This window comes from Megachile rotundata, chromosome 16 (genome assembly GCF_050947335.1).
Source record: "Megachile rotundata isolate GNS110a chromosome 16, iyMegRotu1, whole genome shotgun sequence".
NCBI lineage: Eukaryota > Metazoa > Arthropoda > Insecta > Hymenoptera > Megachilidae > Megachile > Megachile rotundata.
The window spans coordinates 4,936,721-4,952,516 of NC_134998.1; the positions used below are offsets into that span (position 1 = coordinate 4,936,721).

Sequence of the window (15,796 nt, forward strand, 5' to 3'; positions counted from 1 at the left end):
TATAAATATATAATGTTTCAGTGGATTCTTCCAAATTAGTATGAAATTTAAAAAAATTCTATTTCTTTTATGTATAAAGATCTTTACAAAAAATTTTATTTTAAAATTGTTTAAAATTTCCACTCATCAAATTATTCTTCCTAAATTAGTATCTGCACAAAAATTTTTAACATTCACTGTAAATTCTTGTCAAAAAATTATAAGATAATTTTTTCAATTTGAAAGACTTCAAAGAAATTAATTTTTGCAATAAAAATCAGAATGATTCGATTAAATCCTGTTTCTATTATGTTTAGAGATCTTTCCAAAAAATTTTATATTAAAATTACTGTAAAATTTCCTGTCAATAAATTATTCTTCCTAAATTAATACCTGCACAAAAAATTTTATTTTATTAAAATTTCTAACATTCACTGTAAATTCTTGTCAAAAAATTGTAAGATAATTTTTTCAATTTGAAAAACTTCAAAGAAATTAATTTTTGCAATAAAAATCAGAATGATTCGATTAAAACTTTGAAAAGCGAATAACCTGCACCCTCATAACCTAAAAATACAAAAACGAGAATAAAGTGGATAAAAAAGAAAGTAAACTTGTAAACGATATCTTTATTACAGTAAAAATGAAAAAGAAAATATAAAGCGTATGAAAACGTCGCTTGGTTTCTCAATCGAGGAAACATGGTATAAAATCGATAATCGTTAATGTTACGAGTATACATTCGGAACTTATCTGTATATGTAGAATACCGTGCCGCTTGAAGCGGACCGATAATATCTCGTAGCTCATCATTGAATTTCAAACAAAATTTACCGGAATATGTCGTATAAAATGCACTTTCCGTTTGTTATCGAGTTATTATAATTCCATACCTGCTGCAACTCGTAACGAGATTTATAAATTGAGAAACGCGATATAATGAACACATAGAAGGCTGTGAAATGTAAATTTGTTTCCGCTGAAACGATCACTTTGTTGATTACGTAAAAATTTATGGAAATGCCTGTTTAATAGCTGATTAAACCGTATAATTTGTGTTGCAAATTTTAATGATAATTTTTGTTCAATTTGTGAATACTGGGTCAAATTTGACTTGGAGCTTTTCTCTTGTGTTATAGGACTTTGGTACAAATTTTACATTTTATTCTTTTCCTCTAATATTCGATTCAATTAATTTGTGAAGTGAAGTTGTAGTTCGTTTTATGGGTCACTGGAGACCCTCATGACATAAGTCAGTCACTCGACAGAATTTATTTCAGAAAAATTAAAATTTAGTTAAAATTAAAAAAATTAAACATTCACCTTTTTTTGAAAATTATACCAAAGCTCCATTTTGTTACATGTAGATCAACTATTTTTAGTTTCCATGAATTAAAGTTTCTTAAAATTCAATTTCAGCTATTGAACCTTGCAGAATTTTTGTACTTGGGAGATTTAATAAAGATTAAAAAAAATATTGGAAAATGTGTAATATTAGACAGTTGGATTTGAAGTCATTAAACAGGCATTGCCGATTATTATGCGTGTATCGTTAAAAACGATAATAATAAGGAATTATTTTCTGTCTTAAAACGTAGAGAATTTGTGTCTGCAATTTGAATAAATTTATCATCAAGATTTTTTAATAGTGTACAAAAAAGCATATCACGATGATCAACACGTTACAAACGAGGGTACAGTGGGTTCGAAACGCTCGAACCAATATTTAAACATAACCTATAATCTATGCAAGCATACAGTAAATATATTCTTGTCACATGATCCGTATATTCCTCACGTCTCGAGAATATCGGATCAGGTATTGCAAATTAAGTTAATAGAACGATAGGAAGTTCAAGCTTATTGGGTTCAGCAGAGTTGTTGGAAAATGCGTAGAAAATTTGGAGAAATTCGGGGTTGATATGGGAGACTCTTGTTATATTGCCGTAAACGAAGTGAAGAATTGTAGCAAATGGCTATATAAAAAGAATTTTCATGAAGGGTTTGTTTGCTGTTACTTTTATTTAATTTACTTGTTAACACTAAAAAGTTTAAAAAAGCTTCCAAATTAAAATTTAAAAAATTATACTTTTAAAATCAAATTTTCATATATGAGCTTTCAAAGTAAAAATGCTCCAATGAAAGCTTGTATGTTCAAGTTTGTACACTCAAATTAAAAATTTGAACTATCAAATTGAAATCTATAAACGTAAATTTTGAAATTCAATTTTGAAGTTGAGCTTTGAATTAAAAGCTTTCAAAATGAAATTTTTGAATCTGAATTATCAAATTTTAATCTTCAATTCTAAGCTTATTTTGTACATAATCTGCTAGTTACAAAATAACATATTATATATTCTTCTCAAGAACATTCTGCTAAATCTGCAATATAACGCGTGGCAATATAAGGAGAGACCACAACACATCAAAGTACTAACAATAACCAAAAAATTTCCAATTCCATTCAAGCTACAACTAGTAATACTTTACTGTTAGTATTAAATTGGTTAAAATCGAAGTGTGTAAATAAACTCGAGTTTGAACCCGCAACAGCGATTTTTCTGCCGAACCCAACTCAAACAGCATTAAACTTGCAACAGGGCAGAAAATACAATCGTCAATTAACTTAATTATCCGTTTAGAAGGGTTTTCACGATCACTTAACACTGAATGGTCAATATCGTTATAGTAAAAAATCTTCTCGCAGTATTTGAGTCGTTTAAACTGATTAGTCTCTAAGGAGGATGAACAACGATGATAACCTGCATCGAGTGTTATCGCTGAATTAATTACACGTATGTCTTCGACTGATCTACCTGTGTCAAAATGCGACGAGGTTCACGAAAAAAGTCATTAAAGAACCAATAATGCAATATAGTGAAACTTTTCTTTATAGATGCACAGAATAAAGATGGCTGAGTTTGGATATACAGGGTGCTCATTTTAATAGTATTCAATTAATCTTGTGATAATTTGATGAAGATAATTTGTAAAATTGAGAACTTTTTATTTTTGTGATAATGTAATGTGAGGTGGGGTCATAATGGACCCATTCATTTTCTTTTAATATACTTTTTAATATAACCTTATTTGCTTTTAAATAAAATAGCATAAACAACTTAATCATCTTTCTAATTTTAATAATCCTTCTTTCAATTATTTAGGAATTTCTGAACGTTTTAAGAATTGTCTGCGTGACAAAATGGCCGCCGTATGGTCTGCACAACAAGATGGCCGCCGTATGGTCTGCAGATAAGTTATGATAATTGAAAATTAAAAGGTTATATATTACTTTCAAATAATTAGTTAATTTTTGTGAGATAATAGTGCTATGTTTGATAAACTGTAACTACTATTTTTGTACTAGTTTCTAGTTTATGTGAAATACGTTTGAATTGCTTAATAGAATTAAATGACATGGCAATTGTTAACATCTGTAGATAAAATTCTATACATAAATTGTTTCATTCTTAAAGTTTAATTTTTAGGCTAATCTTAAATATAAAATTTTCACAAGTTAAACAATCCACTTTACAATAATTATTAATTACTGTGATACCTTTTGCTTTTCAGATACAAATATTAATTTTTTTTCTATGTCTTTTAGTTTTATCATCATTAGAGATAATTTTGTACTTTTAATGAGACTTGCAATTTAAATCCGTATAAGATTGAATTTATACAAACGATTTAATTAATTTTTCATTTTTAATATCTGAGAAATTTTAATTATGTTAAATAATTAATTCTGCTTTATCAAACTATCACAAGCAATTAAACAATTACGAATACGATTATGACAAACACCCTATTAATATAATACTATTGTCCACAAGTCTAATTGCGCTAATGAGCACTGCAAAAAATTTGAGATAACATTAATTAACGAAAATTAAAAAAGAGGATTATTAAAACGAATATTCGGTTAAAGTTCTACTGAGAGAAATTCAACAATGAAATTTATGTAATTCCACAAATTATGAAAATTTCTTTGTTTCTATAAATTATGAATATTTCTATAATTCTTTACATTACAACATTTTTGCAATTCTATACATTATGACAAATTTTTATCATACCAAAAATTACACAAATTTTTATAGTTCTTTATATTGTAAAAATTTCAATCATTCCACAAATTGTGAAACTTCCTACAATTCCATAAATTACAAAAATTTCAATAATTCCATAAATTACAAAAATTTCAGTAATTCCATAAATTCTCAAAACTTTCAAAAATTTCACAAATTCTAAAAATTTAAATAATTCCATAAATTAAAAAAATGTTATAATACATAAAATATAAAAGTTTCTCTAATCAACAATGAAACAAATTGTAATAACTTCACGAATTACAAAAATCTGAAATTTCATAAATGAAAAATTTCTACAAAACCATAATTATAAAAAAAAATTGATCAAAATCAAAGTTAAACATTCTAAAAAATAAATTATCGTTACAATAAATAAAAAATTGCGATAATTTCAGTATAATAAACATTATGAGTATTACATCACCATTTTCTTTACAGACAAACTTGTGGACACTAGACTCGATATTCGTATCTTTTTTTAAACATTTTTGATACGCTGTTAGCGATATATACACACGTTCGTATAAAAATTACTTTAGGAAACATTGAGAAAATTAGGATGGAACGTATCCGTTGATGTTCTTTCTTTTTCTTCATACAAAAGAACGTGTTCTCTGAAAACTGAAAGCATTTCGCGGTCCAGCCGCTTCTTTGCTATCTTTACACTCTTATCATTAGTTTGGACTCGATACTTTCAAGCTAAGAATGCGAAATCAAACATCTCGAATAAAACGTTCAATTATAGAAGATTAAAACACCTTTGCATTTACTTGAATCTTGCTGCTTCTTTTTCTTTTGGACGCTTGTTTAAAGAACGAAAGATTCAATATAGAACTTAAAATCATGTAGAGACGTTACCTCAGAGGAACAACACACTTATGGTACACGTTACTTATTTTATGTGTAAAAATTCATGGAATATTTTAAAGCATATGGGAGGTGAATAAAGAAGTATCTTGTGATGCCAATGTCATTTTGTTGTGTTGAGTAAGGTTCAAAAATTTTGGTAGTGGAAGGATTTATGTGAGGTGCATAATATGAAAGTAGCGTAATATTTGATTGGAGAATATGTGAATATAGAGATTTGGGTATGTGCAAGTTTTGAATTTGGAGAATTTGGGGAATTTGGGGATTTTGAGGAATTTGGGGAATTTGGGGAATTTGGGGAATTTGGGGAATTTGGGGAATTTGGGGAATTCGGGGAATTTGGCGACTTTGGGAAATCTGAGAAATTTGAGAATTTTGGTAATTTGGAGGATTTTTAGGGTTTTTCGAATTTTGGGAATTAGAAATGTTGGAAGTTGGGAATTTTGGGAATTTTGAGAATTTTGAGATTTTAGAAATTTTGGGAGTTGAAGATTTAGGAATTAGGAATGCTGGAAGTTGGGGAATTTGGGTATTTTGAGAATTTTGGGAATTAGAGATTTTGGAATTAGGGATTTTGGGAATTTAAGGAATTTGGGAAATTTGAAGATTTATGGAATTTTGAAAATTTGGGAAATTTGAAGATTTTTGGAATTTTGGGACTAGGGGTGTTGGAAGTTAGGGATTTTGGGAATTGGGAATTTGAGGAATTTGAGAAATTTGGGAAATTTGGGGAATTTGGGGAATTTGGGGAATTTGGGGAATTTGGGGAATTTGGGGAATTTGGGGAATTTGGGGAATTTGGGGAATTTTGGAAATTTTGGGAATTAGAAATGTTGGAAGTTGGGAATTTTGAGATTTTAGAAATTTTGGGAGTTGGAGATTTAGGAATTAGGGATGCTGGAAGTTGGGGCATTTGGGTATTTTGAGAATTTTGGGAATTAGAGATTTTGGAATTAGGGATTTTGGGTACTTGAGGAATTTGGGAAATTTGAAGATTTATGGAATTTTGAAAATTTGGGGAATTTGAAGATTTTTGGAATTTTGGGACTAGGGGTGTTGGAAGTTAGGGATTTTGGGAATTGGGAATTTGAAGAATTTGAGAAATTTGGGAAATTTGGGGAATTTGGGGAATTTGGGGAATTTGGGGAATTTTGGAAATTGGAAATTGGAAATTATTGATGTTGGAAGTTGGGGATTTTGGGAATTTAGAGAATTTGGAAAATTTGGGAATTTCAGGAATTTAGGTATTTGAAAATTTAAAAATTTAAAAATTCAAAAATTCCACAATTCCAAAATTTGAAAATTTGCTAACTTGGAAACACAATCTAAAAATTTCCAATAACTTCAATATAGCAATCAACTTATTATCCTGTCTGATTTTCTCCAAGCATGAATTTATCCAGCAAGTAATTATCAAGATTTCTCTACAACTTCCAAAACAGAACAATTAATTATTTATTACAAAAATCTTGAAATGCAAAAAAAAAAAATATGAAATATTACTGAAGGAAATCTTAAAATATTACTCTCTGACTTTCTTTAAATAAGTCAGACTGCAACCAAAAATTCTTGAACCTTATTAAGAATTATAATCTGAATCTTTAAATATGTGTCCAAAATTGATGTACCAACCAGACAGATCAGAGTTATTATATTTTCAGTATCGAATTTGCTAAATCAGCTAAACAGACAGATAAAATACAGTCACCTCGATAAAATCAATGATAGTTGATTGTCATTCGTGCAATTTATTTATTTATTTATTTTTCTCATAAAATGGAATATTTATCTTGTATTACCAGCTTAAAAATTTCAAATAAAATATTTACATAAATTGTTGTATCAATACTTTTCATACCTTTTATTGATATTTAATTTATTTAACTTATTGAAACTTTTTTATATTTGTAATAATATACTACTTCATATGTATTCAAAAATTAATATTTTTTACTTGAACATTTAAAAAAATATTTATATAAAATTTCTTTACTCACAAAACAAATTTTACTTTAATTTTCTTTTGAAGCAAAATTTCTTAATATTTGTTATGAGATAAAATATATTAATATATCTCTCAAGGTATTAATATTTATATCTTTCCTTTACTTACAAAACAATTTCTCTTCATATTTCTTTCAAGCAAAACTTGGATCTTCACTATTCCATTCTTTCCTTTACTTTCCTTTACCTAAAATTCCCAAATTTTTCATCGAGAAACGAAAGAAACAAGTTCTGTTTGGTACATCAACAATGTGAACATGAAATATTCTGAAAAGTTTCTATGAAATATTCCTCGTGTGTTTATCCGTCATCGGTACCATAAAGACGTACATAACCTCAATCTCGATATTCAATAATCAATACAGAAAGAAAAGATGCAACGAACAGAAACTTCATCGAAACCTGAGACACCGTTCGCATATCACTTCCAAACATCACAGGCTGAAATCATCAACAATTCCGAAACAATGTGGACGCCGTAAGCGCCAGCGTCCGTCGTACAGGGTGAACAAAAGCGTACAACTCAAAGTCCGATCATTAACGAATCTCTCAGAAAGAGAAAAGTTAGGTTAGGACGCTCGCAACGAGGCCTATCTAGAATTTACAACGTTTTCAATAACGCAGTGTCCACTTTTCTACGCTGTAACCTGCTGCGTGACCAGAGTGGACATAGGTTATAAACGCGGAGCTGGCGAATCAACTTTTAACGTCACTCAGCGAGGAAATTCCCTAGGAAACAGTTTACGTAATTTTATCAATCAGGAAAATGCGAATTTGGTTGATGGTGTATGTGCAGTGAGCTTGCTTTGTATGTGTTGTTTTTGTTTGCAATTTGGAGAAATCTAGGGAGATTTGGGGACAGTCTAGGGAGATTTTTTGGGAGGATGTAGAAGGATGAGTGAATTTAGGGAGAAGCGTGGAGAACCATGGGAAGGTTAGGGAGAATTTAAGGAAAGACAGAGAGAGAATTGGCTTTGGGAGTTTGGAGCTAGGGAATTTGGGGAATTTTTAGGACTTGATTGATAGGAGTTTGAATTTTTCAAATTTGGGATTTTGGAATTGTAGAATTTTGGGACTTCAGGATTATGAAATATTGAATTTTGGGAGTTGGACTGAGGGAGTTAGGGATTTTTAGTATGGGACTTTGGGACTTAAGAATTTAGGGACTTAGTGACTTAGGGACTTAGGGATTTAGAAACTGACGGACTTAGGGACTTATGGACTTAGAAATTTAGAAATAGGGGAATTTTGGGACTTTGCAACTTAGGGTCTTTGGGACTTAGGGATTTAGGGACTTAGGGACTTAGGGATTTTGGAATTTAGGAATATAAGAATTTTGGGACTATGAGATTTAGGGACTTAGGGACTTCGGAATTTAGGAATATAAGAATTTTGGGACTATGAGATTTAGGGACTTTGGAATTTAGAAATAGACGAATTTTGGGACTTTGAGACTTGAGAAGTTTGGGGCTTAGGGAGTTTGGACTTTAGTATTTAGGAATTTTGGGATCTTGAAATGATACAATATTGAAAATGTGGGACTCAGGAGCTCTAAATTATTGGTATTTTTAAATTATGGAGTAATGAAACTTTCAAAAATTGGGACTTAGGGGCCTTGAAATGTTGGGACTTTGAAATCACAGAATATTGCAACTCTGAAATCTTGGGCCTTAGGAACTTTAGAATTCCACAGCTATAGACCTTTGGGACTTACAGACAATTTTGTGATTTTTAAATCATAAACTATTGCTATTTTAAGATTTTGAGACTCTCGTGCTCTAAAACTTCAGAAACCATCAAATTTGGGACTTGTTTATCTTGAATCTCTAAAATTGTCAAATCTTATGACTTCGCCCCAAAACCCATCAGTCTCTAAAATCCACCTCTCTAACATCCTTTCATATTTTGGGCCTTATTGCAACCTATGAATGTGAACATTCTCTAAGACCTTGGGACTTGCTTATCCTGAATCTCTAAAATTGTTAAATCTTATGACTTCGCCCCAAAACCCATCAGTCTCTAAACTCCACCTCTCTAACACCCTTGCATATTTTGGGCCTTATTGCAACCTATGAATGTGACAACTCTGAGACCTACTGCGCATGCTCACCACCCCACATTCGCGTTTTCACCTCCGCCCAAATTCCGCTAAGTAGGAGATTTCAGTGCTAAAATGGCGTTAAAATTTGTGTAGCCAGCTGTTATCCTACCACGACAGACACCTGGCCTGTCGATACAAAGAGAAGAGGGAACGTGCCGGCGTATAACGGAGGATCGATATACCCGAAGTGGCTCGAGCAACCGTTTTAACGACCAATTAGAGCAACGGAAAGTTATTGTGTACTTGCGTGTTATATGGCTTCGTTCTCCCCTGGTGAAGGCACCACGAGGAGTTTTAGTGTGCGGTGAAGTCGGCCGTGTTTCACCGCGCCCCCACGACACATCATGTCGATCGATTTTAATGCATCGACACACTGTTCCCCATAAACCGAGCTGAGGTTATTACTCCATAGCGCGCTCGAACCTTACATTTCCATAGAGCACTGTCGTAATGTCATGCGGATAATTGTCATCGGGTTCGTTGAGTCGTGCGATGCTGTGAGCTTGCAGATTCTATGAATACGTATCGTGGACAACCCAGGAGTTGGAGGTCGACCCAAAAAGTCGGTCAACATATTGGCAAATAATAATAATGAAACTATGTGTGATTCTAGGTGTCATTTTAATATTATGGAGCCTCCTTTGCGTCTCACACACCAAGTCTTGGGTTGGGTACACCTTCAAGGTTTTACGAATGTATATGTGCATTTTGAAGCTTGTATGAACACACATATGTAACTTGAAGGTTTTATAAACATATGTAACTTAAAGATTTTATGGACATATACAACTTCAAGGTTTTATATGCTTGACCGAAGAATCCTGCTATTTTAACCTCCTGCATTCTGAATGTGGTTCTTATTCTTATCCAGATGCATTTGGACTCCTGTCGCCCGGAATACCTCAAGAACTGAACGATTCTTCCGAAAAAAAAGAGCTAAACATAGACCCGTAATACGTTCTATGAAATACAAGATTGGATAACAGAAATTGATTAAAACATGAAAGCTCTGCAGCTCACAGTATTAAAAGAGACGCACAGTCGCAATTTCGTTCGAAAATACGCATTCTCGGTTGAATATAAAATGTAAAAATATTTGGACGAATTGAAATTTCCGGAGAAGTCGCATTTCCTGCGCACGATTTCAAAAATATTTAAACTTTCTCTTTGCTCGGTAGTTGGTTCCGTACGATATGTTCGTTTTCCGCGAATTTGAAATTTATTTATTTAAATGGTGGTTAACGCATGTTTTGTACGTTCCTGAAACTAGTGTGGCGCCATCTTAGGTTAATATTGAAATTAGCGGCGTTTTTTGAGGGCGACACGAAATTCGCACTGGGTACTTTTCGCACTGGATATTTATATCATAAACATATTTGGAATATCGTAAATTTGGAAGTTCACAGTTAAATTTGTGTTCAGATCAGAGAAACTTTCTTTTGGGAACCCTGGGTTCTATGAAGTATTGATACGGCCCTGTCCAGTAACTGAAATCGTGGAAAAACGTTTCAATAATTTTTTGTACAATAAATTTCATTATCAAGTTATTTAGGGGTCCTTCTTTTTGGAGAAGCCCTGGGTTCCACGAATTCTTAATACGGTTCTGTTGTTACAAGTAATTAAAATTGCAGAAAAATGTTTTCGAAAGCATTTTCCATTAATATCTCATCGAACCCTGGGTCCCACAAAATCTTAATACGCTCCTGTCTGTATCAAGAAAAAAATGCTTTCAATACAAATTTTGCTATGAACAAGTTACTCAGAGAGCCATTGTCTTACGAAATGTTAATACAGCCCTGTTCACAAGCAACTAACATCATAAAAGAATATTTTCAAAAGCATTTTTCGTTCAGTATGTTTTACTAATATGTCATGAAACCTTGAGCTCCATGAAATCTTGATACGGTATATGTAGAGAAAATGCTTTCAATAAAAATTTCTCTTCTAACAAGTTGTTCAGGTATCATCATAACCTCGGGTCCCACGAAATGTTAATACAGCCCTGTTCACAAGTAATTAACATCGTAAAAGAATACTTTCGAAAGCACTTTTCATTCCCTATATTTCATTAACACTTTGAGGTACCCGGGTTCCACAAAATCTTGATACAGCCCTGTTCACAAGTAACTGAAATCGTAAAATATTTGTAAAAGCATTTTCTGTTCGGTTTTGTTAACTTTCTACCAAGATACCCAGGGCCCAACAGAATACTAATACGGCCCTGTCGAGAAAAAATGCTCTTAGCAAGGATTTTTCACTCAACAAGTTTCATTAACCTTCTACTGATGTACCCTGGGCCCCACAGAATACTAATATGGCCCTGTGGAGAAAAAATTCCTTAAGCAAGGATTTTTCTTTTTAGAAATCTCATTAACTTCCCATTGAGGTACCCAGGGCTCCACAGTATACTAATACAGCCTTGTCGAGAAAAAATGCCTACAGCAAGGATTTTTCTTTCACCAAAATTTCATTAACCTCTCATTGAGATACTTAGGGCCCCACAAAATACCAATACGGCCCTGTAGAGTAAAAATTCCTTCAACAAAGATTTTTCTTTCAATAAATTTCATTAACCTCCATTGATGTACCCAGGGCTGCACAAAATGCCAATACGGCCCTGTCAAGAAAAAATTCCTTCAGCAAGGATTTTCCTTTCAAGAAACATAATTAATGCATCATTCACGTCAATTATCCTAAATTTTGTGGTAGTACATAAATGATCAGCGTCGGTAAGGAAGCGACAGTTTCAGGAACGTAGCAACCACCGTGCGTTCTCACGGAACATAGGGTATGTAATGATAAAGTTACGAGGTGTCAGTCAAAGGTTGAAAGTTCTTTGGAAACGTTGGTAAAGTTTCACGAAGTTCGTGAAAGCGCGCGATCTTAAAAATTAAAACGCGTCTCCTGGCTCGTCTTCGGTCCGCCATTTTAAATCGGCTTGCTGGCGCGGAATGGTGTCGATGCTTTCGTCGAAACTCTGCTCTTTCTCTCGAGATCGACGATCTTCTTTGCTCGATCAACGTGAACGATCAGCATCTATGAAGATTAGATGCTAGACTGCCGTGGGGGCTCGGAATTGTCAATGCCACTTCGCCTTTTGTGCGAATATGTCCGCTCGCAGGTTTTGGGCGAAGCAGATTCCCAGAATCTGGAAAAAAAAGATTACTTAGTTTAGGGATTTATTTTTGTGAGATTGAAAATTGTGATCGGATAATATTCTGTTGATAAGATCGAGGGGTTGTTAGTTGTTGGGGTAATGAGAAAGAAATTGGGGTCAAATTTGTCCATACGATAGTTTTAGGGGTTATAGAACGTATTCGCGGTATAACACCGTGTCCTCCATTTTGAAATATGTGTTATGGAAAATGGGTCTGAGGGATTATTGTTTTTGAAAATGGGACTGAAGTTGTGGAATTTTGCAATTTTTTTTGTTTTACAAGTTTGAGGTTTTGAGGACTTTGCAATTTTGGTGTTTTTTAGTGTTGGGATTTTGGGACTTAGGGACCTATGGATTTTTGGGACTTAGGGACCTATGGATTTTTGGGACTTAGGGACCTATGGATTTTTGGGACTTATGCAGATTGGAACTTATGGAGTTTAGAACTTGTGGAGTTCGAAAGTTAGAGAGCATGAGATTTATGGAGTTTGAGACTTTGGAGACTTTGCAATTTTGGTATTTTTTAGTGTTGGGATTTTGAGACTTAGGGACCTATGGATTTTTGGGACTTATGGATTTTAGAACTTGTGGAGTTCAAAAGTTAGGGAGCATGGGATTTATGGAGTTTGAGACTTTGGAACTTTGGAAGTTGGGGACTTTGAACCACAACAATTTTGGGACTTAAGAATTTGATGGTATAAGAATTTGGAACTTTGGTATTTTGGAATTTTGGAAGATTGGGACTTTGAACCATAGAAATTTTGAACTAAAGAATTTGATGATATAGGTATTTTGAAATTTTGTGATATTGGGACCTATGGGTCTTGAAACTTTGGGACTTCTGAATTTTACAAATTTGGGAATTTGTATCTTGAGGGCTTGTGAATTTTGAACTTTAGGAACTTCGGTGCTTTGCAGATTTGGATCATTGGAATTTAAAAATTCAAAGATTAAATTTGTGATATAAAAATTTTTGCACTTAAAAATCTTGGGACTTCGGAATTTTTAGATTTTCGACTTTGAAAGTTTGAATTGGGACTTACGGACCTTAGAATTTTTGGACTTCTAAGTTTTTGAAGTTTAATACCATGATCTTTAAAATTTCTCAACTTCAAACTCAAAATGACTTTGGGACTTCGAAAGTAAAAATTTTGAGACTTAAAAATTTTGTAATATAGGGATTTTCAAACCTGCGGATTCTGACATCTAGGGACTTTGGGACTTAAAAGTTTTGGAAGTTAGAGATTTGGGACCTTAACAATTTTGGAACTTGGTAATGCCAAATTTTTGGGAACTCATTTATAATTTCTATTTTTTAAAAGCCAATCATTGAAAATGTTCCGTGATATTTGGATTTGAATTATGGATTTGATTCCCGATACGATATTGTAGTTAATTAAATGAAACTCGAGATTACTCAGATTGAATTAAGCGTATCACGATTTAATTATTGGGGTAGGTATTCATGCATCAAATTACGCGAACGTATGGACAGATTTCACTGGAATTTTAAAACTGCCTTTCATTAGCTGCATGCAGTGTCTATTACAGAACATTGTGTGCATTCATACATGCTTCTTATGCTATTAAAGTGACAAATGTGAATTATAATATTTTTAAAATTAACCTCGTTATGTGTCGCGATTTGGGGGTTGACTGCGACAGTTATCGAGGCATACGTCTTTTTTTTAATAATTAACGGTTTTATTACAAAGCTTAACAAACTGTTAACATTTAACATCATTTCAGTTTGTGCTTTTGTCCTTTTACGTAAAAATAATGAATATAAAAATTATATTCTTACAAGAAATGTTACTTAAAACCAATAAATAGAAAAATTTCTCTCACTTGAAAATAATAAACATAAAAATTATATTTTTACACAAAAATAAAAAATTTAAAATTGCATTCATACACAAAAACAATAAACATAGTTCTTATTTGAAAAAAATAAATCTAGAAATTAAATTTTAGAGAAAAATAGTAAGTATAAAAATTAAAGGAGCTAAACAGTTTTAATTTTAGTTTTGCTAAATGCATTTAACATTCAATATGTTATTACACATAAAAATAGTACATTTACATAAATTATAGTATATACAGGGTGTTTCAGTTAAAGCAACCTTCTCGTATATCGCCGAAATAATTCTCTATCTCAGAAAATAAAAAAATTAATTCCATTTCGAACGAAACAAAAATAATTTCGATGCAGATAATTGGGTACTAACAATTTGTTCATTAGCGTGGACGTAAAGGTCATCTGTTTTTAATGGAACAATACATTTTCGAACACACCAATTACGTCTCATCATTCCCCATAAAAATTTACTGACCCATATCGAGAAGCCGTATATTTAAGCGCTATTTTAATTTCACCATTTACAAATTTTCGTAAACGAATCGTAAAACAACCACGTACATTATGTCCGTGCAATGACATCCTTCTTAATTAGGTTTGTTTTCAGAGAATTAAAAAAAGAATTTTCATGAGAAATTCGAAAGATCTAATTTTAAAATATCTCCTAAACCAACAATTTTTTGATACAAGTACATTAATAGTTTTTTACAGAGAATAAAAATTTAAATGGATGCGTGAATTCAAAAATATATGTCATCGTTAAGAAAATCAAGTTAACCTTTATATGACCTTTACGCGTCCACCTATGAAAAATTTATTAACGTCAAATTATGTGCTCATAAATACTGATTAATTTTTGTAGAAAACATTTTTCTGTGTCGCTAATAGTTTCGGAGATGCACGAAGAGGGTACTTGTGAAACGCCCTGTATATTATATGGCATCGTAAATTTATGATGGCTAAAACGTGCAATAGAGAGGAGGATAATTATACCTGTGCGAATGCCGTACCAACTGCGCCAGTGGCAATTGCTAGAAGATTTCGTTGAACCCATTCCTCCCCAGCTTGAATACAACCTTTCTCATATATCACTTTGGCAACCTCAAAGTTCTGGAAAACAAAGGCGATTGGCTACTTTCGCTTACCGATTCTCCAGTCTTGCGATTATGGTTGTTAGTCCGACATTTGGCAGAAACTGTGTTAGATCCGATGAAAGAAATTGTGGTTAGTGGGAAATGTGATTTGGGGTCTTTTGTTAGGACTTTCTGAGCTTTAGAGTTGGTTAGGTTAGGTCAGGTTTGACCCTGAGTTATGGAAGGTGAAATATGTTTGACATGATTATTTGTAATTTTGAAAATTTAAAAAATTGGAAGTTTGATATTTTTCTGGAGAATTTGAGAATTTGATAATTTGAAAATTTGTGAATTTGTGTCTTGAGGATCAAGAAATGAAAAATTCCTAAATTTCTAAATTTGAATCTTGAAGATCCAGAAATTAAAATTCCTAAATTTCTAAATTCCAGTCTTGAAGATCCAAAAATTAAAAATTCCTGAATTTCTAAATTTGAGTCTTGAAGATACAGAAATTAACAATTCCTAAATTTCTAAATTTGAGTCTTGAAGATCCAAAAATTAAAAATTCCTGAATTTCTAAATTTGAGTCTTGAAGATCCAGAAATGAAAAATTCCTAAATTTTTAAATTTGAGTCTTGAAGGTCAAGAAATGAAAAATTCCTA

At 32.2% G+C, this 15,796-nt stretch overlaps 1 protein-coding gene across 5 annotated transcripts in view; it reads right to left on the reverse strand.

The window, feature by feature from the left end:
- Nucleotides 1-4,275: 4,275 nt before the first annotated feature.
- Tsp26A (Tetraspanin 26A) overlaps nucleotides 4,276-15,796 on the reverse strand; it is a 113,472-nt gene continuing 101,951 nt past the window's right edge. For 2 of the 5 annotated variants that reach the window (XM_076540781.1, XM_012292195.2), the window contains exons 8-9: nucleotides 15,054-15,170; nucleotides 4,277-12,193 (exon numbers count right to left, since the gene is read on the reverse strand). In XM_076540781.1, the coding sequence (XP_076396896.1) occupies nucleotides 12,125-12,193; nucleotides 15,054-15,170 (186 nt within the window). In that variant the 3' untranslated portion in view covers nucleotides 4,277-12,124. Of the gene's footprint in view, nucleotides 12,194-15,053; nucleotides 15,171-15,796 lie in introns of all 5 variants that reach the window. The other 3 variants (XM_076540780.1, XM_012292196.2, XM_003706202.3) reach the window with 2 other exon arrangements.